Consider the following 26,024-nt stretch of genomic DNA (forward strand, 5'->3'; position numbering starts at 1 on the left):
CAAAGATTCGATTGCCGGTCTTTAATGCAATAGGTCGGCAGGCAACCAAAGGAAAGATTCGACAGGGATTTGAGCTTGCTTTTATTATTCTACAGGCAAGCGGGAAGGTCAAGTGGGTTTTGTTATATACACAATGTCATGGATGGATTTAATAATGGAAGGGAAGGGCTTATGAACCGGGAAGTTACCCCTTCCTTGGTAGGGGGCATCAACATAGCTCTTGTCGGGTAGAGAATACGCCGTCACTGATGACTTTCCTGCTTGACTTCCCGCTACGCCCCTTAGCCATCTCTTTTCTTTAGCATCCTAGAAAACACTCCTTATCCTTAGGCCGAGAGAAGGCATTGGTATGCGTTCTTTCTTTTGCCTGCAAGGGAGTAAGAAATTTGCTTTTTCGTCCTTATTTTTATTGCATTTAGTGGATGTGTGACTTTACTATGCTTAAGGCATGGAATTTATTTACCAACTTTCGTCCAATTGCCTCCAGTTGCAGCCTTCCAGTCTTATATAGAAGTAGTCCAATCCCCTTGTTGTCGTATAGCGAAGACTAAGAATGTAGAAGGTATGGAATGATTACAGAATGGCTCAAGCAAAAAAGTATTGCCCGAACACTCACTGCAAAGACGATTAACCGATCTTAATAAGAAGGGATTAGATCAAGAAAAGGAAATGGGACCTTAACTTATTAAGAGGCTAGGCGAGGACCTTCAATCAAAGATAAATAAGTCCTTGATGGATTCCCCTTCCTCTTCTATCCTCAGTACTAGAGAGAAACGAATTCCATACGCCCGATCGAAGCATTTTTTTTCTGTTGTTGGTGTTGGAATTTCATGAACGCGGAGCCAAAACGCGAACGAGTTCAGTCGAACAGCGTGCGTATATAGTAATTTGAAGTTGGAAGAGCCTGGTGTTTCCTGACGTACTGGAGGGAGTTATAATATAACATTTTAATTTCTCAAAAATTAATTTCCAATTTCCAATATGTTGGAAACAATAGCGCATTGGGTCAGATTTTTTACAGATAACAACAAGGTGTTTTATTTTTTTGTGGTTCTCCTTTGTATCCAAGGGCTCTTCCTCATCTATCTTATTCTAGCCTTGTTTATCCATCGAAAGGATTGCTATATCTATGGGGGTTGATGTTATATTCCAATATTCTTGGGGAGGAGTTTAACTCAAGATCAGTCACCCGACTGACCGTTATAAGATACCTCCTACTCAGGTAAACCAGCCCCCGTCCCCGCCTTTAGGAGATTGAGCAGGTAAAGTGAACCTGTACCCCGGACGTACTCATGGGCAGCGTGAGGAACCGGGTTTAAAATAAAAAGTTACGATCAGAAGTCAATTTGAAGTCCATGTAGGTGCGGGCCAGACCGGTGTCCATCCCGACCACGGGATGTTGGGCTTCAACTTCCCTTTGGCCTTTGAAAAAAGGTGCTTGAATTGAAAGCTTCGTACTACGGACTAACTTAGCAATGAATTTCTCATCCAAGGGTAAAGCCCTTACATAATAGTCAGTGGGAAATCGGTAGCCTTTTCTTCAACTCTGAAGAAATGAGTAATGCTTCCTGCGAAAGAAGAGGATCACTTGCTTACATACGTGATTATGCAGCTGGCCCATTAGTGGGTTCAATTCCTGCTTGCCTTTAATTTAGAATTGAAAGAGTAGTCTCGAGCCGCGCTCTTCTGCCATGCGAAGGGAAGATCAGATTGAACGGCTAGCGAACTCCGGCAAGAAAACGACGAAATAGCTCATAGCCCGGGTTACTTATCTTACTTATTATTTATGGGATCCCCCTTGGCCCCCTTTGGTCTGAAATAGCCGTACGCACTCTGGAGGTAGAGCCCAAGAATCCTATCTTTTTTGTTGAGTGGAAGTAGGAATGGAGTGGCTCATGCCAGACCGGAGAGATCATACTTATCGGCTAGCTCAATCGCAAATCGGGCATCCCCATGATATATTCAGCCAGCTTGTTAGCTCAGCCTCTTGCAGACCCTCGGGACTCGACATTCTTATAGGATTCCATTTCGTCTCCACAAGTTAGCCTGTCTGCCTGCAAGGCCCAATCGAAGCAGATTGTCCCCGACCTTAAGGGTTCCGGATAGCGCCCCTTCACTTGTAGTTTCGCTACTCTAGGACATCAACACCAACTCAGGCTCCAGCCCTAACTTCAGCTTTAGATGAAACTTATAATTAGGCTTCAGCTCCAGCTCTAGCTTAGGCTTAAAGCATAGAATTAGGCACCAGCCTCGGCCTAGGCATCGGCTTCCTTCTTCGTAGTCTTATTCTTCCCTCGGATTCGGCATAGCCTTCTTCAGATTATTCATCCTTGTCTTCGTCTCTGTCTACCAGATCGGATCCAATCAAAGCTGTTCGTCCCCCTTCTCGACGTTCCCGGAGGGTGGCTCTTCACTTGGTGTTCACTATTCTAAGGTCTTGGCACTAACAATGGCACAGACTTTAACTTCGACTTAGTTAGTCCTCAGCTCGTGAATCTGGCTATCTAAATATATCCGGATTCCTTTCTGATGCGCCTTATGTTTCCAAAAGGTAAGACTTTCCCCTTCCTTTCTAGGTACGTGGGTGTTAGCCTGCCGGATATAACTCAATCGATGCGGTTCGTCCCCTTCCTCCAGCCCCCCTTCCAGCGCTTCTGGATGACCCTTCGTACCCGTATTCAGAATTCTACCTCCGCGGATCTCCCCTCCTTCTCCGAAAGCTTTACGAATCAGACAGGGCAATTCCTTACTTTCACTTCATAATCTGGTACTTCACCTGGGGTTAGGCTTTTCAACTGGGCCAAGGGGAGAATGAAAACTTTAACTTCGGAAGGAGGAATGGCAAGTAGAGTTACCACTGCAGCAGTTTCCGAATCAGGGATGTGAAATTACTTTTGTCTCAGAATTAGACCCATTTGTTACCCTTTTTGGAATAGTTGGGGCAGAAATGTAAGAAATAATAGGCTGCTCGATCTGCTGTTCCGGCAAGCAGCCCTTTCGCTCGTTCCCTTGGGGCTTTTTGGGGGCCAACCTGTTCCATATGAGCAGCAGGAGCATAAGCCCCCCGTGTTCGCAAACTCTCATGTAAGGGACCTACTTTCCTTCACACTATACCTTCCGGAGTGCTTATGGAATATCCTGTTGAGTGGGTTTGATGCTAATAAAACAGGAAGGAGCCCAGCAGCTCCCCTTTTTCGGGATAAAGTAACGAAATATGGTAGGAATAGATCTATATATGTCTAAAAAAGAAGTGAAAACGAAAGAGTTGGTGTCGCACGTACTGATAACTCTATCCCGCGCTGAAAGCGAGAGGGACGGACGAAACTATGCTTCACCCACTTTAGTCTTTAGTGGTTGAACAGCTGAAAGCTAACTTCAACTTCTCTTTCTGATTGACTGCTGTTTCCATGCTTGTTTTTGAGACCGGGGCTGCTATTCTTATATTTTATATTCGAGTTACCCTGTGCGCTAGTTGACTATCCAATATTGGCCGACCGACGGATGGGCTCCCTTAAGGGCGGAGCTCACCAACTGGGTGGCGTGGAAGGGGGATATTTAGCTATGTGCGGGTAGAGCTGCTCCTGCTCAGTTGCCACTGGATATCCACATTTATCCCCTAGAGCTGCTGTTCATTCCTCCCCCCATCGGTTGAGTGTTTTCATTCCCCCGGGCCTTATTGGAAAGTCGGGGCTTCCCCTCCTTTTTCCGAGGAAACTACCCTTGCCATAGCTACCCCCAGCCAAAAGGCCATAGATAGGCTTTTGGCCCTAAAGCTACGGTTAAGGCCCCAGCCAATTCTGAATCTGAATAAAAAAACAGTTGAACTAGAGTTTTCCCCTACTTGTATGAGTGGGGCTCGCGCTATAAATTTAAGTAATTAATTGGCCAACCGCACCTAAGATGACTGAGAACAGGAACTACCCGATCAAAGAGTCTTCCTTCTGCGCCTGGGCCTTCCCTTAAGATGAGAACAAGAGGGGTGAGCTTCACCTGAAATCATTTCCTAGGATTGAGGTTGATTGGCTTGTTCAAGGCAAGGCTCGACGTAGTTGAGTTGTTATGGGGAATCTCCTATCTAAGATTGAGGCTAAGCTCCTGTTCTGGCTCGGTCTTTAACCCATTTAAGGTTAGCTTTGGTATTTAGCCATTGAGGAGAGAGGAGAGAGGGGTATATTAGAATTTTCGGTTTAGTGAGAATAGCTCTAGTCTGAGAGCTTCAGCGAAAAGTTAAGAGTATGGGCGGGCAAGTTTAGGCAAAACTCAATATCACATTAGGAAGTGCAGTAGTTAGCGGGCTCCTTTCACTTTTATGTTGATGGATAGGCGGACTTCACTCCCATTGATAGCATGGGATATGATCACAAGAGCTGATTCAATCGGGTTCACATCATCGGGTATGATCACTGCTAGCAATCCAGTTAGTTAGGTCTCTCTTATACAGTCTTAGAGAATATCTAATCTGATCAGATAACGGAATTCAATTAAACCCGTTGAACTGTTCTCTTAGAGAAGTTCATATTCATCTATCCCGCTGACTGGCTTATAGATTAGAGGTTGACTCAGGAGCTTCCTAGTATAATGTCTACTAGGATAGATTACTCATATAGCGCGTCTTCCTATAACGAGCTTAAAAAGATCCCAGGTTACTCCTAAAAACAAGGCTTAGGAGGGTTGCTGACTACTAAAGGGTAGCTTGCTTACGCACCAGGTATTTTTGGATTAGCTGGTGACTCTAGAAAGGGTTTAATAAATAGAGGCTGACTTGCTCGCAAAAGGGTACAACGCTGGTAGGCTATATAGGGATTTACGGATACAAAGGTTGGATAAGGTTAGCTTACTCCTCTCCTACTCTAGCATTTGGATACAGAGAACGACTATCCCGCTGGATCTTCTGTTGATGCTTAAAGGCTGGGCTATAGGCGGACTACATAACCTTACGAGTGATTAGCTTAAACTTGGGACTGATAGCCATACTCTAAAAGCTTGCACCAGGTCTCTCACTATACCCCGGGATTCTCTAGCTCTTGCACGCTGACTTTATCCTATGGTCTCTCTCGGGGCAAGGTAAGCTTTCTCTTATTGCACGCCTACCTTTCTTTGTAAGGGGTTTTGGGATGAGGATAATTAGTTTGTAATTAGCACTAAGGCAGTGGAAGCAGAATCCGTTGATGAATGCTTATATATAAAAAAAGAAAGTAAAAACTAGGATAAGGTTTTGTAGAATAGGTAGGGCACGGCTCTTCTCTCAAATAATCCTATCATCTATGTCTTCGTCCGAGTGGATTTCCCATGGTATGAAAAGTCGGGAATATCTATATTTACATAAAAGAATTTGTGGACGGATGCCCTTGATCAGGAAGTCGAACATATGCCCGTATAGGTAAAATACAATACGTCGATCATACTAAAATACAGGACGGACTAGAAGGGACCTAAGCAGTCCTTGATTGGGAGATTTCATCCCTTCAATAGCAGCCCTTGTACTGATTTTAAGCTCTTCACTGGCGCCTTTGTATGTCTCAACTTGACCTCTTATTGCCGGTTATAGGCTTGGTTGTCGGGCCGGCAGTTCTAAAATGTTTCGGATACAGCCCCAACATGTCTTTCGTCTAATCGGGAGAAAAAAGGAAAAAGGCGTTATTGCTGTGCTTCCCTTCCCAGTCACCATTCCGACAGGGAATGAAGCGAGGTAGATCTAAGAAGCTTGAAACTAGGCAGCAAAATAAGGAAGAGTGGCTTACCGCAGGCTTTTCAAAACAAATACTTCAAGAGATATCGGCTAAACGAAAAAAAAGGGGATTTGTGCTTTCCTCTTAAAGTAGGGGTTGGACCAAGAAGATAGGTCACAAGTGGCCTTACTCTCTTTGTTTCGGAATGAGGATGGGAAGGCCTTCCACTCCAATAAATGATAGGACAGCTTTTGGTGCCCTACTCTCGCGGAACGGAAGGAAAGCCACAGAAGAAAGTTTGCTACTAGAAAGGAAAGAAAGAGAGGGAGACAGAGAAGGGATCCTAACGCATTCCCATAGTGATATTCACCTAGAGACAAGACTATGTCACAAGATAAGACAATAAAATAATACAAAAAAGAAGATAGTCTGATAGATAGGAGAAAGAGAGGAGTCTAGAGCAACTACAGGAAACTATTAGACGTTACGCTCCTACCTATAGATAGGAGGAACTTCCCTGACTCTCTGTCTCTGCATCCTGACCGCTTCTTGCTTGCTATGGGACTAACGGGAGTGCCCGCATCTTGCTGTGAACTATAATCTCCTACTCACATTTTTAGATTCCTCCGTGCTTATCCCCTAATGTGTCGTCCTCCATGAATGTGGCACCTGTCTTGAAGAGGGTGATGAAAAACCATTCAATTAAGGCTCTCACCGGAGCCCAGGGGCAACACTTACATAAGCCACTGTCAACCACTGTAATAAGAGCAATGGGATACACGACAACGAGCGAATCTCTTTCCCACCCGAAGCTTTAACTGAACCTCTATACCCGACAGAGGAATGACAGCGGGAATGGACCTTAGCAACCCCCTTCTCCTTCCATTGCAAATACTTATATAGATGGAAATGGTTCCCTTCCTTGAGCAGGAATGCATGAGTTGTTAATCCGTATATGAGTCCCCTCACTTCCTCATGTAAGTCAATGTTTCCCCCTCTAGGAGGAGAAATATCTTTCTCATAACTTCGCAAGCCTACCTGACATTCCCTTCTATCATTCGTTCCTGGATAGCTGTGGTGTTCCAAGAGACATATGGAAGATTTCGAAGCCTGCTCTGTGATGGGAGGTGAGGCTGTTCAAGGAAGTCTCCTTGGGGAAGGCCGGGCAGTCAAGCGGGCTTAAGAGAGATTGAGATTATATTCTTCGGGAAGGGAAGTTGTTACGAAAGGTTCTCAGTCTTTCGACTTCCTCATCCATATGAGGACCGGTTTTTTTTGTTCTGGCTTGTAGCTTGATAAAGGGCGGATGGAAGGATAGCTGGAAATTTAATTCCACTTAGAATTATAAGGAAAAAAGTATCAGTATCTAATGAACCGAACGCTTCAGCCGTGGAACAAAGTAACTGCTGGACCAATGTGTTTGTGCCAAATCAAAAGGCAATGACAATTGTCTCAGGAGCAATCCCTTTCAGTTCAAATTCCGAGCTTGCACAGGGTATATCCCACTTAAGGGAATGGGGGGCAAGAAAGAATAGATTAGAAGCCCCTTGAAGTTTCCTTTATCTATCCTTTATTTGTGAATCCCAAGTGGGAGTCAAATAGGAGAATATGAGAACACTTGAGAGTCTTTCTATTACTTCCTTGCTTACCTGGCTCACTTCGCAACAAAGAGAAGTAGTTGATTTGCTTGCTTAGCTCGAAGATGCCAACTTCGTTCACTTACGTCTCTCGTTTACTTGTTAGCTAGCCCTATTCCTCACCTTTGCTTTGAGGGTATCTAAATATACAGTGGTGTGCTCGTTAGAGGATGCTTTTTTAGTTAGCTAAGCGACTACCTTAGTTGAAGGTGGGAGAGCAGCAAAGTCTCTTATCTTCCCAAAGAAGGCAGAAATCGAGATGTGAGAAAAATAATAGCTATTCACTCTCCAAAGCCCTAATAATTATTTCTAGCAGATGTGAAGAGAGGATTGTTGACAATTAAATAAGCACTGCAATAACCTCTTACGGAATGATCTCGGTGTTCTCGCTATGTCGTCAATCTCAGTATACGGAAATGGTCTGACCAAGAGGCATCGATCTGGAGTGGGTCTTGCATTGCCGGATGACAGGAGCCCTTCACCTCCACTCTTCAATTATATCCATACCAGGTGAACACAGATGATCGACCTTCAGTGCCTGGTCAACCATTAAAGAAGAGAAGAGGAGCGGAACAATGAGAAGGAGTTCGTAGCCCTCCAACCAGAACTAAGCAACCCGCCTCTTCAACATCTCCATTTCCCATTCCATCTCTTTCACCGGGCCCGCCCGATCCCATTCCAATGCCTAGCCCGAAAGCATGGAATCACCATCATTCTCCATATGACCCGATAGCAACACCAGGATCCCAATCCAAGTATTTCCTCTCTCCTGGCAAAGAAAGGAGGGGAGAACCCCGGTATCTATCTACTGGTCACCCAAATGAAAGCTCCAGCCCTAAAATGCTTCCCAACGAGAGAAGCTAAGGGAGCGCCGTTAAGGCCGGTTGTCCAATCAACGGAAATGGGAGTCAGTGACCTAATGGAGGTACTGAGCCCAAAGCTGGATCTAATGTCTTCTGTTCCAGGATCAAATGCTTGGGAGGCAGCCTCTGCATCTGCATTTCCATTCCCAGGGAGCTCTAAGCAATCAAGTGAATCCTTGCCATCAGGACCAATCCCTAGCGCCCAAGCAACGGCAGCTAAGAACCTTTATTCGAGACCATTAGTAGGTAGCACGTCGAGGTTCCAAGCCGAACCAAAGCAATCTATTTATCCGAACCAACTAGCGATCAAATACCAGCCAAGGATTCCACTCTCTCTCCACCTGAATCGACGGTTTCAATATCTTAGTAAGATATATCGGTTCAGCCAGCTAGCTGCATGCCGTATCGGGAAGCGCTGATTCATTCCCCCGATTGTGGAATTTCGACATGTTTGTGGTGAACGAGGAGCGGACCTACGTCTAGAAGAGAATACCGGCTAGGGTGTGAGCACTTTTATACTACGGAAATAACAGGCATACCAACTTGATCGTTACCGGTCATCAATTCAACCTCTCGTACGAGTAGGAGTGCTTGGTCTTCTACTTGAGCGATGGGCTAGAAGCCCGAGCGATACCTTATATATATAATTATAATAATCTAGAATGAAAAAATCCCCCGGTATGTATGGATCCGTGATCCTAATATGAATGGAGGAAGTGCGCCTAATAGGTAGGAATGGCAGGGTTAACAGCAATGGCTGGTTAAAGAGTCTTTGATGCAAAAAAAGTGCTTCTCATCTCCTTATTTTGAATTCCATGATTCTTCATTTCCCACCCTAGCTTTATTGCGAGCCAAAAACCTTGATGGATTCCCCTTTCTTTTCAATGCAAGCTTTCTCCGTGCTTACCCGATCAGCTCATTCAGGTGTGACAGTTGCTGATAGCTTCTCTTCTGGCGCTATCACACTCATTATTCTATTCTAGTAGTAGATAGTCAAGTGGCCATTCGGCTCCTAGCCTCTTTGCCCCTTTCTATACCTAAGCTCTTCACCCGCTTCGTCCGTTGCTAGTCTGACCCCTTCCTTTGATCCGAAGGGACTGCCCTTTGGTTTGGTACGCTACTCTGTTATGATTATGATAGAGTCTTCGCTTAGCGACGAGAATCACTAATCTCGGCCTTGCGGGATAGAATAGATAATCAAGGCTATTGCCCCTTCTTTCAACTCCAGTTGCTTTCGGCGCCTGTTCTATTGGCCTGTTAGGAATAAAAACCTCTTTCTTTGGCTTTGCCTCTTGTCGAGGCTCTTTCTTCTTTCTGTGACTTGGCCCGTGCGTGAAGGTCTGTGTCCGTTCTTGTCCCTTCCCGTGGTACTGGCTAATCCAGGAGATCTGGTTCTAGAACCGGGTGCGGGTTAATAACTCATCTAAGTATGACCGTTCTGTCTGCCCACCCCTTCTTCCATTCCATAAAGTCAGGGCGTAGGAAGAAGATCATGTTCTCGCTTCCCTTATCTGTTTGGCCTGGAGGCGTATCTCCCGATGGTCGACTGAAGGCTTATTACCGATTAGCCTTTTTGCTACTAAAGATACTTATGGAACTCAGGCTGACTTGTTTGCTTTGCTCTACGCTGGGAAGACGACGGTGCGATTTAATCTGTTGGAGGCGTAACCGCAGCAGTTAGGTCTACTCTAAAGGTCGTTCCGTTCTCCTCGGATGAGAATCGGTAGCTGTTAGAATAGTGGTAGCGGTGTTACTTTCTTCTTGAAAAGACTGCTTGACTTGCTTTCCTTACTCTATCGAATAAGTAATATCTTACCTTTGCTAGAAGGTAGTGAGTGCATTGATGCAGAGAAGTTGGAATATAGTCAGTGTGCCACGAGTGACTCCTTTTGTTGTCAATTGATTTGACTCTGTCTCCTCCCAGGAAGGATAAGATAGAGATTATCTCGTCTTTGTGGTTTAGGTTTAGTAAGAGCATGGCTTAAAGAAGCGAGTGAGTCTTGGAAAGGTATTATCGAAGTCACTTCCAGATTCTAATTCTATTATTTTGGGCTCATCCGTAGGGCAGCTAGAAGGCATAGGTTCCGATTCCGTATGGCTACTGAGAATGACCCTAAGACATCGGTCTAACATTCTAGCCATGTCATAAGCTGGATTCGACCGAAGGGTGAGGATATGACCGGGTTTAAGAAAGAAAAGCTCAAAGCACTCTTGGCAAGGTTAGAAAAATACCCAATACATTAATGTAGTTATATAGGGAAAAGATAACTACAAGAAGTCTACTCAGTCCCGGTACTCCTTTTCGATAAGTAAGGTAGGAGCAGCTTGCTGTTTAGTTCCAGTAATCAAGCTAGGCTCTTAGTTGGCTATTCATAGATCTGGAGTTGTCCTCTATTGCTGATTTAGCGGCCTTCTTTAAGAACTCCTTCCTACGTGGTAACAGGGGTTACGGCTAAAAACACCGGTTACTTCTATAAGACCAACAGCTCCTAATGGAATATTTTCCTTTTCTATCAGCCCGGGTACGCGTGAACATTCGAAAGATTGGCAAGGATGAGATAGTGGAATAAATAAGGGTCGGGAAGAAACTTCACTGCAGGGGAAAGGCTTATGTCACTCTCAAAAGGAGCGATAGACCAGATGATGATCCCTAACCTGATCTTTCGATATGAAATTTGACAATCAGGGATTGCTCCTAGTCTGGATCCCATGGTACTTATAGAGGAAGAAAGGAGTCCGGGTTAAAGGACGAGGGCAGATTTCTTCTTTCAGTAGCAGCTCCGGAAGAGCTGCTTCGGATTTTACTGAAGAAAAAAAGGTACCAAGCAACTCTTCTTATTACGATGACGTGAGTTTTTACAATTTGGATTGGGGAAATAGCGCACTTCTCGCATTGGAGGTGCCGGAGCGTCCCAAACAGTTGAAGTTGAGGAAAGGTTTAGCGGTAGCCCATGTCTTCTTTATCCCCTTTTGATAGAGGAAGAAAGTCCCTGGGAAAGAGGAGGAGTCCCGTCATTCCTTCACTCGCGCATCCATATGGAGATCAGCCTACATACAGGCTAAAGGAGAGTCTACGAGCTTGACTTCGCAAAGTTGACAGGAGAACCCGATGTGAATTTTAATCCGTTACCAAGGAAGATTGAGGATACATCGTAGGTTTCATTGCTTTTGATCTCTTTCTTTCTCTGCGGAGAATTAAAGCAAGCCATGCTTTTGAGGATCCAAATGATGGTTAGTTCGAGTTAGCTAGCTGCTCATTCCCTCCAGGGTTGAAGGCAACAAGAACACTAGGAGAGGTGTGCCTGGTAATACCTCTATCTAATACTACGCAGGCCAGTCTTTCCTTTGCTTCGTGTGCTCCCTGTCAGAATGCGATCTCTTCTCTTTGGTAGGTATCGTATATAAGAGAAAGCTTTGACTCATCTCCCCGAGGCTTCTCCTCTCTTTCATAAATTGTATAGAATAACCTGTGGGAAGAAAGTCCCGGAAACCAGGACGTACGATTGGCTTTCCCTTTCTTTCAGTTTTCAAGAGATTAGTCCCGCGAGATCGTGATCTAGTTCTTTCGTATAGCTCAAAAAGCAAAATAGTGATTTCGATCGTAAGTAAGCTGAAGGGAGTCCGCAAGACTGGTGAATCCACTAGGGAAACCCGAATTCTGGCAGTTCGCGAGCCAGTACTTTAGTTATTTGTGCCCTCGAAGGACATGTTTTTATCGAATTCTAAGCTTTCTTATCAGCCCCAGGGAGTTCACCAGGTATAGGCTCAGGAAGCAAGCAACAACTGCTGCGGATCCTGGAACGAAATGATAAATTTCAATAGGCTTTTCTTTTGTACTCGAGTTCAAATCATAGGTCCGGGGTAAAGGAATGATATCCTAAGGAAGCAAAGCAAAAGTAATCCCGTCCGGAGACTATAAGGGAATTCGGGTTAGAAGAATTCTACTCAAACAAAGTCAAGGTTGTGAGCCACGACACTTCTCTTCTAATATCCCGAGTGTTAGACGGAAGGTCAAGTCGAAAGCTAAAGCTAACGCTTACCTCGGATCAAGTCAGCACCACCCGCAGGTTCAGGAGAAAGCGAAGTTATAAAGAAAAGAAAGAATCGAAGTTGTTGTAAGTTCAAAGGTCTTTTCGAACGGGGTTGTTGTTAGCCGTGGGTAGTTTGATGTACTGGTTTTGGGTGCAGGGTGGTGATGGAATCCTTCTTCTGCTCACCGGGATTTAAGGCTCCATCCGAATCAAGGAGAAGCCACAGTCTAAGAAACCAAGGTATAATGTAATTATGTACACAGAGTAAACACCTCTACCAATAAGGAATCAAGTAAAGTAATCGGTTGAACGCGGTCTAGGTAGAAAGAAGTCTTCCTATTCCTGCGTTGTGCCGGAAGTCTTTAAGACTTTCTTGATGCGGAGTAGTGAATATAATCAAGTTCAGCAGTCCAGGCGGGAGGAGTTAATCTGTAATTCCCGTAGTTCCATAGGCAGGAAGTGCATCAACGAGTTTCCGTATCTCGGCAGTAGGGACCGAACTTCAAGCAATAGGGATCAGTGTTCAAGGCTAGGATCTATGTAATATGAATAGTAAGTTGCGCACCCGTCAAGCAGTTCTCACTCCAAGCAGGACTCTTCTATGGATTAGTGGGAAGGCGCTGGATAAGAGAAGATTCGTCTATCTAAGTTGCTGACGAGCCAGTACTGTTCGTGGGCAAGCAAAGTTTCAACTCGCAATCCATTTATACAGAACGGAGAAAGGTTATGCAGGCGGGTGTTCATTTCTTTTTTTTTGTTTGGCTACAACGGGTACGCTCTCTAGAAGATTTGCTCGGGGCTGTTCACTTTAACTTGGTCGCCAGGTATCTTTTAAACCTCTTTGCTTGCGGAGGCAGGAGTGCGTCTGAGAGAGCGCTTCGCGAAAGAATCGTGTGGCGCGGTGAAAGGTTTCCCGTTGGGGTTTCCGGCCCCCAGGTCTTCACCTAATTGTGGAAGAGGGGAGGTGCATTGAGTATAAACTCTCTCTCGCGCCTTTCTTCAGCTTGTTCCTGTTCGTCTATTCGGGACGGGGCAGGCAGCCCACATACATACATGAAGAGAAGAAGAGAGGAGAGGGGGTTCCCTGAGATTAAGGTGTCAAGGCGGTCGAAGAAGGCCACAAGTGGAAGCAACCGAAGCTTTGGTCATTCAGTTGACTCCGCCAGTCCGTGCTTGCTGTCATGCTGGCAAAAGCAGGGCTTTCGGCCTTACCTACTATTGGATTTGAACCAATGACTCTCGCCGTATGAAAGCGATACTCTAACCGCTGAGTCAAGTAGGTCAAGCTGAGTCAAGTCAGAGAAAATAGACCCCTATAAGAAAGAGAAAGCGTTATCACTATACGAAATATCGGCCTATTCACTCAGCTAGGGAATAAGACTAACAAAATTTGCCTATTCACTGAACCCAAGACTAAGGGCAAAGATAACTTCCTTTGCTCCCTTCCTTCAACTTATAGGATGGAACCCGGACTCCTAACTAAACCCTCTTCCGATTGATTGTCTCGATTTCACTGCCTTGGTTGGCCACCATGCCTACTTCTCTCCAATGCCTCCTTCTTAAACCCCTTCGTACTGCAATCAAATCAATCGATCGATCAAGAGGCTAATCTCTTTTGTTTGGGCCGGTAGCTAAAAGAAAGTCCTCGCCTTCTCTTGAACAAGGGAAGGGCAGCATAGCATTAGCTTCAATTGAACAAGCTCAACCTTGAAAAATAAAGGTGGTATGGTAGGCCGAAGAACCGTTGAACGCTTCAACTTGGCCACTGAAGAAGGCGAAGGCTGGGCAAGAGACTAGGCCAACTTACTGCTTACTGCCATGGTTGAAGCTTTAGGCTCCATAGACGGAACTTTTTTTTTAGGTCTAAGGGAGGGGAGGACACCACTCAGCACCTAAGGTGGGGTTCAATGCCGGCCAAAATAAAAAAAAGAGATGTATGGCTGAGGGGAGGAGAGAAAGAACGCATGCATGGGGATTCTGTCGGAGGTTCGATAATCTATGATAGGACATCATAGGCTAAGGAAGAATGAAAGGAAGTCCATTACTGAGAGAAGTGGTGATCTCGTCTTGCTTGCTGGGAGAGATAAAGCTTCCGGACCACCTTTCCAGCCAGATTGCGAGCGATCACTCAGCAATGAACACTAACTGAAAGCGGCCGGGAAAGAGTAGCCATCCCTTACGGGAATCGAACCCGTGTCTTCGACATGAAAAGACGATGTCCTAACCACTGGACGAAAGGGACCAAAAAGCCATTCTTCATATACCTAAGCTCCGAGAATATAAGTGGTTCGTTTTGTTTCTATACGCAATTAAAGATTTCGTTTGTGTTCTGGCGATTTCTGATGTGAATTCGGCGGGTCGTCCCCCCTTCCTACGGGTTCCCCCACCAGAGCCCGCTTACGGCACGCATGACGCATGGTTACAACCTTTGCCTTAGCGTACAGCGACTTATATAGAAAGCATGAACCACCTCGAACTCACTCGATCGATGGTTCATGGTTCTACGTAATTAGTAGGATCGAGTTTCTACTCCAATCTAAGGTTTTTAGGTTTGTGAACTCAAGAGTACCGGTACGAGTTCTTTGAGTAAGGAACTGGTAGCTTTTACTTATGTCAATGAGTGAGAACAGTAGTAGTAGATTGAGTTAAAGAGTTTGATCTTCCCCCCAGGATATAGAGGGGTCAGGGTCCTTTCTTTTGTTGTTGCACTGAACTAAGTCAGTGTCCTCTTCTCAGAGAGGAGGAGTTGCCTAAACCTAAAGGATTAGTTCCTCGAGTCTAGTTAACTCGACAGCTTAACACGAATAACGCGCGAGCTTTCCTCGACTATAGCGCGAGTAGAGTCTAGCTCGACAAGAGGAACTGCTTAACTTGACAATAGCTCGACTAGGTCGCTTCTTGTATTAATTGTTTATTTTTTTTTGTTACTTGTACTTGATTGAGTACAGGTAGTAGTAGTGGAGTTGAAGAGGTCGCTATCTCCCCAGTGAAGGCTCGCTTCGCAGACTTCACGAGCAAAGAATAGATATGACTTACAAAAAGGTGCCCATAAGTTTGCTGTCCTGTCTCTGCCTGTAGGTAGTAGGTCCCTGCTCTTTCCGATAAGCGGATAAGTTGAGGGGCTTGCTTCCCAAAAGAAACTTCCCTTGCCTCCTCCTGGCCTTGACACTCTAGTTGTTGTAGCTCTTGTTTACTCCTTGTTTTCCTTCTTTCTCTTGTTAGGAGTTTAGAGTATGTCTAGAACGAGTGGAACGAAGTGCTTCCCTTAAAAAGCCCGAGTCCACGACCTAAAGAGGAGCCGAAGGGAGATGGCTAATAGATTGACTTGCTTTTTACCTTTCGTATTCGGCGGAAGTAAAACTTGATATCGGTGAGCTCCGTTTGCTTCGAAAAGATGTTGTTGGGCAGTAAGCATTTGTAAGAATAGCATCCCTATGTGGGGGAAGATCACGAAAGACAAAGATTATAAAGAGGGCCTCATGACGACTAATCCATGAGAGCCCGTATTTATGCTTTCATTCACTCGTTCCTCGTGGTCAGGAGAGGGAAGATCTTAAGGCTTTCTAGTTTTTGAATCCACTTCATAATTTGATTGTGCCCATTGATTGTATGCCGAGGGAGAGAGCGATAGAGAGAGGGGTGGTAACCTGACCTGGGACATCGATCTGGAGTTGTGGTCTCCTTCCCATCCTTGCGTATGCCTGGACCTAGAACGGAGGATCTGAACGAGAGAGTAGAGTGAAGGCCTGTAGTTGATACAGAAGCGAGAGCTGGATCAAGGCCTTTGATAGAGTGTCCTCCTATCACATAAAATCCTTTCCAGGTCAATGAAAGAGACGAGCAAGACTTCAAGTTCCGTTATTACCGGGTGCAAGGCTGAGAAAAAAGAAATAAATTGAAACCCGAATCAAGATCAATGCGTGAAAGAGCAAAGGATTCTACATCACAGGGTCAGGCCCCAGGAGATGATACTCTCCGTTCTTTAATCAGATAAGGATGCTTTCCATGAATTGCTCCAGCTCTGGTGCACACCTGTTCTCTCTAGAAAGATAATGTTCACTGGAAAGCACAGACCAGCTAAAAAAAGAGTGAGCTAATCAAGGTCGGGGCGGGAATACCAACCAGTTCGAAAATAAAGACAGATCAATCACTTTGGCAAGAAGAGTGAGCGAACAAGTCTGCTTTCTTCTCCATTGATGTCGAATTCAAGTTTATTGACCTCTTACTAAAAGGAGACAGCTAAGAGCTAGGGGCGGCGAAAGCTTATTCCGGGAACGCTATTTCCCGGCCTGGGACAGTTGGTTGATTGGATAAGAGGGGAGATCCGCGAAGGGAGTATAAAAAAATAAATTAATAGGAAAAAAATGCTATTCAAAAGAATCAGACTAGCTTTCCGTACTGACAAAGAGTATTTTAGTACTACTATGTATTAATATCTAACCAAAAAAGAAGGAAGAGAACGAAAGGAGAAGAGAAGTCCACTTCCGGGACGGAGCCCTACATAAATTGAAGCATCAGGAACAAGCAAAGATGCCACCGGTTAAGAGTTGGAGATTGTGCTTCATATTCTTTATGTATGTATTATCCATTCATTCGGACTTCGAACAAGCCTTAGGTTGAATCCCGACATGGGCGAGTAGGGATTCCAGGACAGTTTCAAGCAGCTTCTTCGGGCCGATTACTCATTCGCTTTGTTACGAAAGAAGTTGCAAGGTGCGAGATGCGCAGCCTTTGATCCAATTCAGCTTCAAGGGCCTTACCATCCCGGTTAAGGAATGACAGGTCTACGTTCTGGTCTACCCGCACGTGACATAATTGTGCATAGTCCGTATGTCATCCCGCTTCCAAAGCCCGATCTTTCTCTGTCTGGGTTCGTCTAGCTTTGCATTGCTTGCCTGGCTTAGACTGGGTTAATTTCCCCCCTTTGAAAGCCCCATACCTTACTAGAGCCCCCCAACAAGACCACAACTCAATTCAGTCCGCCTTCTGTCCTCCACTACCAAAAGACGTGGAGACCTGTTTATCTCGTCAGCTCCTTACCTAAGGTTACCTTCACGTCACTTCCTTGAACTCGCTTAAGGAAATCCCGAGCTCCAACACTCGAAAATAGTAGCTACACAACAACAAGACAATGGGGCCTACAGACCCCCACGACTATTAATAAAGCACAGCTCTTTCCTCACATCTACCTAACCAATTCCGATTGAGCGCGTGAAAATGCAAGATGGAGGCCTTTAAGAATGAAAGGAAGATCATCCCTGGGGAAAGAGATCGGCAATTCGCTCAGGCGGTTAGTTAGTTGTAATAGAGTAGGCAGTTCTTCTCTTTGCCTTTCAGCCGGCTAGTCCGCTTATCCCTCTGTGAGCGGAGATGGTTATACAGGAAGTGTTGTGGCTTTGGTGGAAGGCTGGGAAGATCCTTGTTTGGGTTTGGTAGACTCTTAGTTTGGGACGATCTTTCCGGTTTAGGAATTGACTCTGGAATTCGGTCACTCGGGTAAGAACTTAAGGCATTGAAAGACGTGAACCAAATCATTTAAGCGTCGCTTCGATTCTGGCAGAAGCGGGATGGCACTCTATTACGTAGATAGACAGAAGAGGGCCTAGCTGGCTTGACCCAGAGAATAATGTTGAGTTGAGGAAAATAAGCCTTCCCAATTTCAATATTTTCCTGTCGATGTAGTCTTTTCTTCTCTGTCCTGCTCCCCGGAAAAGGGCGAAGCGGAAATTGAATAAAAAAGAAGAAAGCTGGTAGATTAAGGCTACCCTAGTAGCGTAGATTCCGTCCCTCCCAGTTCACAGATGTAGTTGCGTGTAGTTAACTTTTTTATTCGAGATTGGCTTGGTGTTAAGTGTACCGCTTGTGTAGCCTATGCGAAGCGAACAAGCAAGGGATTGAGCTGCGCGAAAGCCGCGTTCGCGCATTCGTTTTCTTGCTGGGTACAAGATCGAAAAGAATGCCCGTATGTCGAGATACAGGGTTTTTCGAGAAAAGGTCCCATCCTTCAATATCATGATTGGGTCGACCAGGCCAGATCATGAGTGAATAGAAAATCGAAAACGTACATAGCTGTTCCAGCTGAAATACTTGGAATAATTCTACCACTTCTACTAGGAGTAGCCTTTTTAGTGCTAGCTGAACGTAAAGTAATGGCTTTTGTGCAACGTCGAAAGGGTCCTGATGTAGTGGGATCGTTCGGATTGTTACAACCTCTAGCAGATGGTTTGAAATTGATTCTAAAAGAACCTATTTCACCAAGTAGTGCTAATTTCTCCCTTTTTAGAATGGCTCCAGTGGCTACATTTATGTTAAGTCTGGTCGCTCGGGCCGTTGTACCTTTTGATTATGGTATGGTATTGTCAGATTCGAACATAGGGCTACTTTATTTGTTTGCCATATCTTCGTTAGGTGTTTATGGAATTATTACAGCAGGTTGGTCTAGTAATTAGGGGGCGGCCGTTCGGTCGCCTATGATACTAGGACCAATAGGTCAAAAATGGGTTTGTGCCGCAGGTGTTGAACGATCTACTCTACACAGGTGTGGGCTTACAGGGCTAGGGCTCATCAAGCCTTTCTTTAATTAAAAAAGAGGGCCCTGGTCGGTCACTTTTCCGGGCCGGGATCGATAGATAAGTGGAAGTCATAAAAAAGAGATATTTATCTTCGCACCTAAGATCAAGAGGAAGGGTAGCTTGTCAAGCTGGCCTATATAAAATATATTATTCATTATTATAGAATCTTTTATAAAAAGATTTTTATAAAGATTAACTGTCTTTTAACCGGCTGTTCTTCTTTGTCAACGCTACTAAGGACCTATGGGTTAGCCTACTAATGTATTGTATAGTAGGGTATAGTAGGCGAGCGAGTTAGCGAAGACGCTTAGGCTAATAGATAAGAGAGCGTCAGTGTGTAGCCTTCATTCTACTACGCTACGCAAAGGTTACGAAGTCACTTAGCTCGACGTTAGGAGAGTCAAGGGGGAAGGCCATACCTACATAGAAGAACCGCTGTTCGCTGACTTTATAAGGTCTAACCTTTCGCTCCCCTACTTAAAAGGGGCACAAAGCCGGCCGCTTTGCACCGCTGATAGACTACTTAAGATTCAATTCAAAAGGCCCTACTGAGTTTCGCAAGCCTTTGTCATTGTCAGTCAACTAAGTAGGGCCTGAGGCCCCCTGCTAATCCGTAAATATTAGGAGCATGCCGCAACACAACAAAAGGATGGTCCCCTATGCATTTAATTAATTCCGGAAGGGAAAAAAAAGTACCCCATCATGGTGAACCTCTCCTTGTGATCGGGATGAGGTAGATGCCTCCCAGCTGGGGGGCGGATCGAATCGGAGTTTCCTTAGGTAGCCACCGACCTACAGTTATCCTTAAACTTCCGTGCTTGGTGGAGAAGAAGCGAACAAAGGTACGCTCGCTTGCTGTCTTGTTCTCTGCCGCGAACTGGGATCGCTCGCCAGCTAGGTCAGATTGAAGCAATAATTTTTGAGAACATATTACCCATATTCGGGGACAAGGGGCGGAACGACCTCTCGATCTGCTTACTGCAGCCCAGGAATAAAAACGTCGTCTAGGCGTTCCTTGTTGCTCCGATCTCCCCGACGCCTAGGACGTTGTCTGGGCCAAGAGCCATAGTTAATTGCTGTTTCCGTTTGGTTGTTTTTTTATTGTTGTTGATACCGGCAAGACCAGCCAGATGATGTCTGCTGGTTGGTAGTGAGAGGACTCGTAGTACCTGCATACCCAAAAGAAAAGGAGGCGCTGATTAAAAAACAATCATTTGATTTTCTTACTCTCCCTTAGCAGCCAGCGGGAAAGGAGTCTATCTATCTGCCTAGCTTTGGTAGATTTCCCCCAACGCAATCCATATAAATTCCACGAATCCCTTGGTGGATAAGTCCGACGACTCAGCAGCAGTGCGGAATGGAGTTTATCGTCTGGTGGATCTGATCTTTAGGGGGCAATACATACCAAAAGGTGCTTTAGTGATCTTTGATGGTCTGAACAAGGAACTCTGTGTGGGGATCCATCTTGTTGTTATTCGCATTGTTCACCTTGGTCTCCAATCTGGGTGGTTGTTCTGCGCTTTATATTTAAAGCAAGCAGCTTCATCCTTGATGATGGCCTATGGTGGTGATGAATTCGTTCATCCGGACAATGCGGTACCTGTTTATCTCGCTCGGTCCGGTTACCCTCGGATCATTCCGTCTCATCATAGGCGTATGATTCTGAAGAAGGATGAGAAAGCGGACATGCTGGTGAAGTTTTATTTAAAAATATTATCTCTGTCAAAGATCATTACTTTGGCAAAGAAGGTTGATAAATCAACGTTTTCTAGTAGAAAGAATATCCCCACCCGAGCCGACGAAAGAGGAAGTAGAAAGATTTACACAGTAAGAGCGATTTAACTTTAGTTAAAAAAAATAAAAATAAAGTCCGATCGGACCAAGACGGAAAGATTCATACAAAGAGGGGATAAGAAGGGATAGCGCTTCGATCAGCATGAAATAAGGTAAGACCCGAAGCGTATAGTAGAAACTCCTTGAGTTAAGCATAAATAAGTACCCCAGAGGCTACGAGAAAGATCTGAGGGCGATCTCGCATTGCTGCCTCACAAAGCCCTTCCTGCTTTCTATACGCAATACTTCGTCTAGCCCCCCGTAGACAAGACAATTGCTAGCCTGAAAGTTGCTTGATACTAAGTCTATCTTCATTCCCATCCTGACATGCGGAGGCTGCCAGTGCATTGTATCTAACCACACTGTGGCAAATCGATACAGGTTGCTAAACAGCTTACTATACCATACAAAGGCATATCCGGCTGTTATAGAATCCCCTGCTATTGAATATTAGTAACTATCCAATTCCATAATAGAAAGAGATGGGACTAGTTGGTTTTATTCCTTCACTTAAATCAAGGATCTTAGATCTTGCCGCTGTGATCTTTTCTCTTGTTTCAGAAGCTGGGATTGGGCCGGCTTTCCTTTCTTAACCAGGCTCAAGGGAAGTTATAAGTCAAAGAAGCCTTGGTGCCTAGCGAAAGCGAGTTCTTCTTTCTTTTCTTGCTCGAAGGGTAAGCGGATCTGAGTAAATTCGATCTTTTCGGCACTTTCGAATGATTGTGTTTAACACCCTAACGATTCTGTGAAAGGGGATTCATATTACTGTTGAGCTGACTAAACTCAGTTGTCGGTTAGCGGGTGCAGGTCAAACGAGGAAAGAAAGAAGAGTTCCGGTACAACCAGACGAAATATCACTGATCATCCAGGCACAGAAACTCAACCAACTGTAGATGCAATCTTAATGCATTCTGGGATGAAGGAATAACCGATCTTCCCCACCTCGACTCTCACTCAACCGGTGGAACAGCTCCCCGAAACAGCGAGAGAAGCCGGAAAAGCGGAACTCGGGGAGCCCTCAGAACCTCAACCGGTTTCGTCAAAAGACAAAGGAAAAGCACCTATCCGGGAGGAAGAGGAGGCCGAGTAAGAAGAGAAGAGGAAGGTCAATCTATCTTCATTCACATGTTTTATTTTCTCTGTTTGACTCAGAAGGAGGAGAAGACGAAAAATAAGCTACAGAAGAAGAGGAAGCCGAAGATACAGAAAGAACCGTCTCCAGCGCACCAATGGGAATAGGAGTGTAAGGTATGCCCCCGAAAGGATTCTGATCATAGTCGTTCAGCGCGTCAAGTTGACACTATAGCTACAGGCAAGTGTTTAAGGTCGTGATTTATCATTCAATGGCCTCACAATTTTCATTCCCATGTACAATACGACATCGGGGATTTCACCCGCAGGCTATACTGTCAAGCAAGGAAGGCGACTGGCGGCTAATTCGCGTGACGAAAAGCTAGGCTAGGTTTTATTCCATCTCTAGTTTCATCGGATCATTCATAGATGACATGCTTCTAAAGACTGCTGCTCAACGGCGTACGGCTGACGACAACGCAAGGCCGTGTACCGAAAAGCTGCCACCCAGTATAATGTACCAACGCCTGCCTTAATTTGACGGACGCGACGATGATAGCTACGAAATGTGCCGAGCCTATGTCCTTCCCCATCTAAGGGACAGTGTAGAGCGAACTTACCAGATTCTTCCCGAATCTTTTCAGACAAGGAGGGAACAACATCCCGGTCCGATGTTGGTTTTCCAACCCGACAGGACAGTCTTCCCAAGCGCCCGACTCAACGAGAATATAGCCTCATAGCTGGCACGGCAAAGCGTATCGTCCCCTATCTTTATAGCACCCCGGACACCCAATTGATCGTTCCCCGATTTACACCCGAAAGCCCTGAGTTCTACCCGATCATCCCCAGATATAGATGCGTCACACAAGTAACTCTCTCCTGATCCGCGACCGTGACCTAATTTCTTAGGCGGCTTTATTTGCGTAAATAAGGAAGGGCATATCAAAAGAATAGAAAGGGACGCCTTTTAAGCTACGAAAAAAGGAAGTGGCAAAGGGTATTTTTCGTCTTTATGATGTATAGAATTTATTTAGGATTATACTTTCGGTACTTATTAAGTTAAGCATCGAAGGCGGGACTCTTTCCCTAGATAGAGAGATGGCCTAATTCAAATCACGCCAAGAGAGGTTTAATCTTCTCCCGTATCTATATAACATTTTTATTACTCCTCCATTCCGCATTTCCTAAGAGATGACTCCAAACATTCTTACCTTTTTATCCGAGATGGTCAACGAAATATTCACGATAGTAGGACTAGCTTATATCCCCCTTATAGTTAACATAATCTTTCGTGCAGGTCGCCTTCGGGGGTTAACCGACGAAAATATGGCCGAAAGGCTGGGAGACCTATGTTTTGACACCCTCCGAGAGGAGATTAAAAAACAAATAGAGGGGTTGCTCCAAATAGATTTTCATAATGCTCTTGTTCTTCCCCCTGGGAAGAGAATTCAAGACATTGCAACCCACCTTCATCACGATTCCGAGTCTTTGGAGCAACTCTTGACCATTTTGAATAATCTTACTGAATTAGGTCTACAAAGTCAAGAGTTTCAACAAATTATCCTCTTTCTCTCGCAGTGAAGTCCCGATGGCAAACTATATATAACATTTGAATTTCTCTTACATTCCACGTTTCCGAAACGGATCCTATCAAATATTTTACATTTTCTATGATCATCTCTATTTTAGGTATTCGGGGAATCCTCCTTAATAGACGAAATATTCCTATTATGTCAATGCCAATTGAATCAATGTTATTAGCTGTTAATTCGAACTTTTTGGTATTTTCCGTTTCTTCGGATGATATGATGGGTCAATCATTTGCTTCATTGGTTTCAACGGTGGCAGCTGCGGAATCAGCTATTGGGTTAGCCATTTTCGTTATAACTTTCCGAGTCCGAGGGACTATTGCTGTAGAATTTATTAATAGCATTCAAGGTTAAACATGACTCCTAGAGAATTACCAAAATACGAAGTTATCTTTTCTCCTTTCGTTCTCTTCTTTATTTATTTTTTATTTTTACTTGGTTGGCAGGGCAGGGTCGGGGCCTTTATCGCTGGGCGAGCGCATCCGATTGATTCTAAAGTCCTTTCCTAAACCACTTCCCGTTTAGTTGCTGAAAGATAGATAGAACCTTTCTAAATGAGATTGAGTTCCACGCATATGCAAGCTAGAAAGATGCTATTTGCTGCTATTCCATCTATTTGTGCATTAAGTTCGAATAAGATATCAATCTATAATGAAGAAATGATAGTAGCTCGTTGTTTTATAGGCTTCATCATATTCAGTCGGAAGAGTTTAGGTAAGACTTTCAAAGTAACTCTCGACGGGAGAATCCAGGCTATTCAGGAAGAATCGCAGCAATTCCCCAATCCTAACGAAGTAGTTCCTCCGGAATCTAATGAACAACAACGATTACTTAGGATCAGTTTGCGAATTTGTGGCACCGTAGTAGAATCATTACCAATGGCACGCTGTGCGCCTAAGTGCGAAAAGACAGTGCAAGCTTTGTTATGCCGAAACCTAAATGTTAAGTCAGCAACACTTCCAAATGCCACTTCTTCCCGTCGCATCCGTCTTCAGGACGATCTAGGCACAAAGTTTCACTTATTAGTTAGGAGGAGATTTATCCCCCAGTGTATCTCGAAAGCAGAAAAAATAGAACTCATTCGAGAGAGCTTGGTGGTCTTAAGAATGGTTCGGGTGGGGGGTTCTCTTAAGAATAAATAAGACGAATAGAATCTAATTCATGTTTATGCTAACAGAAGAGCGGATCCAATACAAATACAACTTTTTTATCATGAAGCAGCTTTGCAAGAAAGGAGTTAGTTCCCTCCGGGGGTTCTGATAGCCAATGCTTCCTACGCTCCAGCCCTGAGCCCTGAACTCCTTAGCACAAGCACTAAGTAAGCCCGTGAAGGAAAGGCCTTCAATATCGCACCTACTAGGACTTCAATTTCGTTTTCGAATAGGACTACTTCTTTATTTTCTGTACGCTAGGGCCGCCCGCACGCTTTAAGGGTTGTTTAACGTATTGCACTAAGAAAGACTCCTGCCGTTGCGGTCAGATTTTCTTTGAAAGCCGCTCAAGCAATTTCTTTAAAGAAGAGCAAGCAAGACAAGATAAGGCTCGAAAGCTGCGAAGAAAGTCGAGCTGCTCTAATCGAGCTGTGAAATCGGTGTGGTGAGGTATTGGAAGTGTTCAGCGAATATAGATAAATAAACTCAAAAAGAGCACCGTGCTATACTGGCAGAGCTTCAGCAAAACTAGGTAGGTAGCTTTCGCTAATGAGAGATGGATTTGGGGATTATATTAGGTCTCCTAATTAATGGAATTAGTTTTCTCTTGATTAGTTTCTTTTTAAAGAAGCATTCTCCCTTTACTCGATCTTTAATTGAATTATCGATAGAACGTTGATCAATATTAAGGAAGAGATCGAGGATCACAGCAGGATCCTATCTGATCTTTGTCAACACAGGACTCGAAGCCCCCTGCTCAAACAAAAGGGTAATCCTTCGGAATTGAAAATTCCTTTCGGATTTATTATATTAATTATAGTTGAGGGGAGAAGACTCATTTAAAATTATATCTATATAGGGGGGGAGCCATTGTGAAGCCTAGAGAGGCGGAAGCGGCAAATCGCTTCTACCGAGTTCCACAACACTTAGCTTAGTAGCTTAACTCTTTCTACTGGCGTGGCGCTGCTGGATGCTTCTGATCAATAGAACAGGAAGAGGAGGAAAAAAAAGCTTATGATGAGCATCTATTTGAGTCGATCATTTCCAAGATGTAATTCAAGTTTATTCTTATGTAGTGGAAAGGCCTTACAATCTGAAGTTTTACGCTTAGGGGAAGAAATGTTCTTGGTGGATGCAGGACCTGGGACCCCCAGAAATTGTATGCAAGATGAGCCTACAGGAGTGCCAATCAACCGAGCCACCAGGTTTGAGAATAAGGTGGGATTCCTGGATCTAGTGGCCGGTGAATCACTGATCAAAAAGAAGATTTTGGAGAGATTATTCATCGATCTAGTGGCCGGCGAATCACTGATCAAAGAGCGAGCAGCCGCCAGGTTTAATGATTTGGTGGGATCCACAGATGTAGTGGCCGGTGAACCGCTTCTTCTTCTTCCACGAAGATTCAGACAAAACCGAGCTTGGATGAAACTGAACAAGATTTGGCGAACGAATACAAAGGTAAAAGGCTTTATTATTGATAAAGTCAAAGGAGGTTATTCAGTAGCCATCGCGGGTTTCATTACTTTTCTTCCATTCCGTTCTCACAACAAAAGGAAAAAAAGGAGGATATCGAATGATCGATTCACCATTGAGAGCATTAACCCCAAA

The 26,024-nt window shown here is 44.6% G+C and overlaps 4 protein-coding genes and 1 non-coding gene across 5 annotated transcripts in view; 3 read left to right on the forward strand and 2 right to left on the reverse strand.

The window, feature by feature from the left end:
• Positions 1–125: 125 nt before the first annotated feature.
• LOC131637815 (uncharacterized) lies at positions 126–20,318 on the reverse strand. The gene is made up of 4 exons (XM_058908393.1): positions 20,261–20,318; positions 20,077–20,152; positions 19,888–19,964; positions 126–19,807 (listed from the first exon to the last, which is right to left on the reverse strand). The coding sequence occupies exons 1-4, from the start codon at positions 20,316–20,318 to the stop codon at positions 19,473–19,475; spliced, it is 546 nt and encodes a 181-aa protein (XP_058764376.1). The 3' UTR covers positions 126–19,472.
• TRNAE-UUC (transfer RNA glutamic acid (anticodon UUC)) lies at positions 14,371–14,442 on the reverse strand. Its single transcript has one exon. It is a non-coding gene; the product is annotated as a tRNA-Glu (tRNA).
• LOC131637803 (NADH-ubiquinone oxidoreductase chain 1) lies at positions 18,350–18,649 on the forward strand. The gene has a single exon (XM_058908383.1). It carries the CDS (start codon positions 18,350–18,352, stop codon positions 18,647–18,649), a length of 300 nt encoding a protein of 99 aa, XP_058764366.1.
• A 986-nt stretch (positions 20,319–21,304) lies between the features above and the next one.
• Positions 21,305–24,444, forward strand: LOC131637809 (ATP synthase protein MI25-like). The gene is made up of 3 exons (XM_058908388.1): positions 21,305–23,614; positions 23,717–23,741; positions 23,825–24,444. Exons 1-3 carry the CDS (start codon positions 23,347–23,349, stop codon positions 24,405–24,407), a joined length of 876 nt encoding a protein of 291 aa, XP_058764371.1. The 5' UTR covers positions 21,305–23,346; the 3' UTR covers positions 24,408–24,444.
• Positions 24,445–24,584: 140 nt separating this feature from the next.
• LOC131637800 (small ribosomal subunit protein bS1m-like) overlaps positions 24,585–26,024 on the forward strand; it is a 1,725-nt gene continuing 285 nt past the window's right edge. The window contains exon 1 of the mRNA XM_058908380.1: positions 24,585–26,024. This exon is cut by the window's right edge and continues 285 nt beyond it. Within this exon, the coding sequence (XP_058764363.1) occupies positions 25,431–26,024 (594 nt within the window). The 5' untranslated portion in view covers positions 24,585–25,430.

This window comes from Vicia villosa, unplaced genomic scaffold (genome assembly GCF_029867415.1).
Source record: "Vicia villosa cultivar HV-30 ecotype Madison, WI unplaced genomic scaffold, Vvil1.0 ctg.002086F_1_1, whole genome shotgun sequence".
Classification (NCBI taxonomy): Eukaryota; Viridiplantae; Streptophyta; class Magnoliopsida; order Fabales; family Fabaceae; genus Vicia; species Vicia villosa.

What these genes read in the sequence shown, in the direction of transcription:
- LOC131637803 (XM_058908383.1), top strand. Translation starts at nt 18,350, where the DNA reads ATGGCTTTTGTGCAACGTCGAAAGGGTCCTGATGTAGTGGGATCGTTC.
- LOC131637815 (XM_058908393.1), bottom strand. Translation starts at nt 20,318, where the DNA reads ATGAAGCTGCTTGCTTTAAATATAAAGCGCAGAACAACCACCCAGATT. An exon ending in CACCCAGATTGGAGACCAAG is followed by an intron (nt 20,153 to 20,260) that starts GTGAACAATGCG and finishes CCTAAAGATCAG; the next exon opens with ATCCACCAGACGATAAACTC. An exon ending in CCAAGGGATTCGTGGAATTT is followed by an intron (nt 19,965 to 20,076) that starts ATATGGATTGCG and finishes TTTAATCAGCGC; the next exon opens with CTCCTTTTCTTTTGGGTATG.
- LOC131637809 (XM_058908388.1), top strand. Translation starts at nt 23,347, where the DNA reads ATGATCATCTCTATTTTAGGTATTCGGGGAATCCTCCTTAATAGACGA. An exon ending in ATTTATTAATAGCATTCAAG is followed by an intron (nt 23,615 to 23,716) that starts GTTAAACATGAC and finishes TTGGCAGGGCAG; the next exon opens with GGTCGGGGCCTTTATCGCTG. An exon ending in GGGCCTTTATCGCTGGGCGA is followed by an intron (nt 23,742 to 23,824) that starts GCGCATCCGATT and finishes TTTCTAAATGAG; the next exon opens with ATTGAGTTCCACGCATATGC.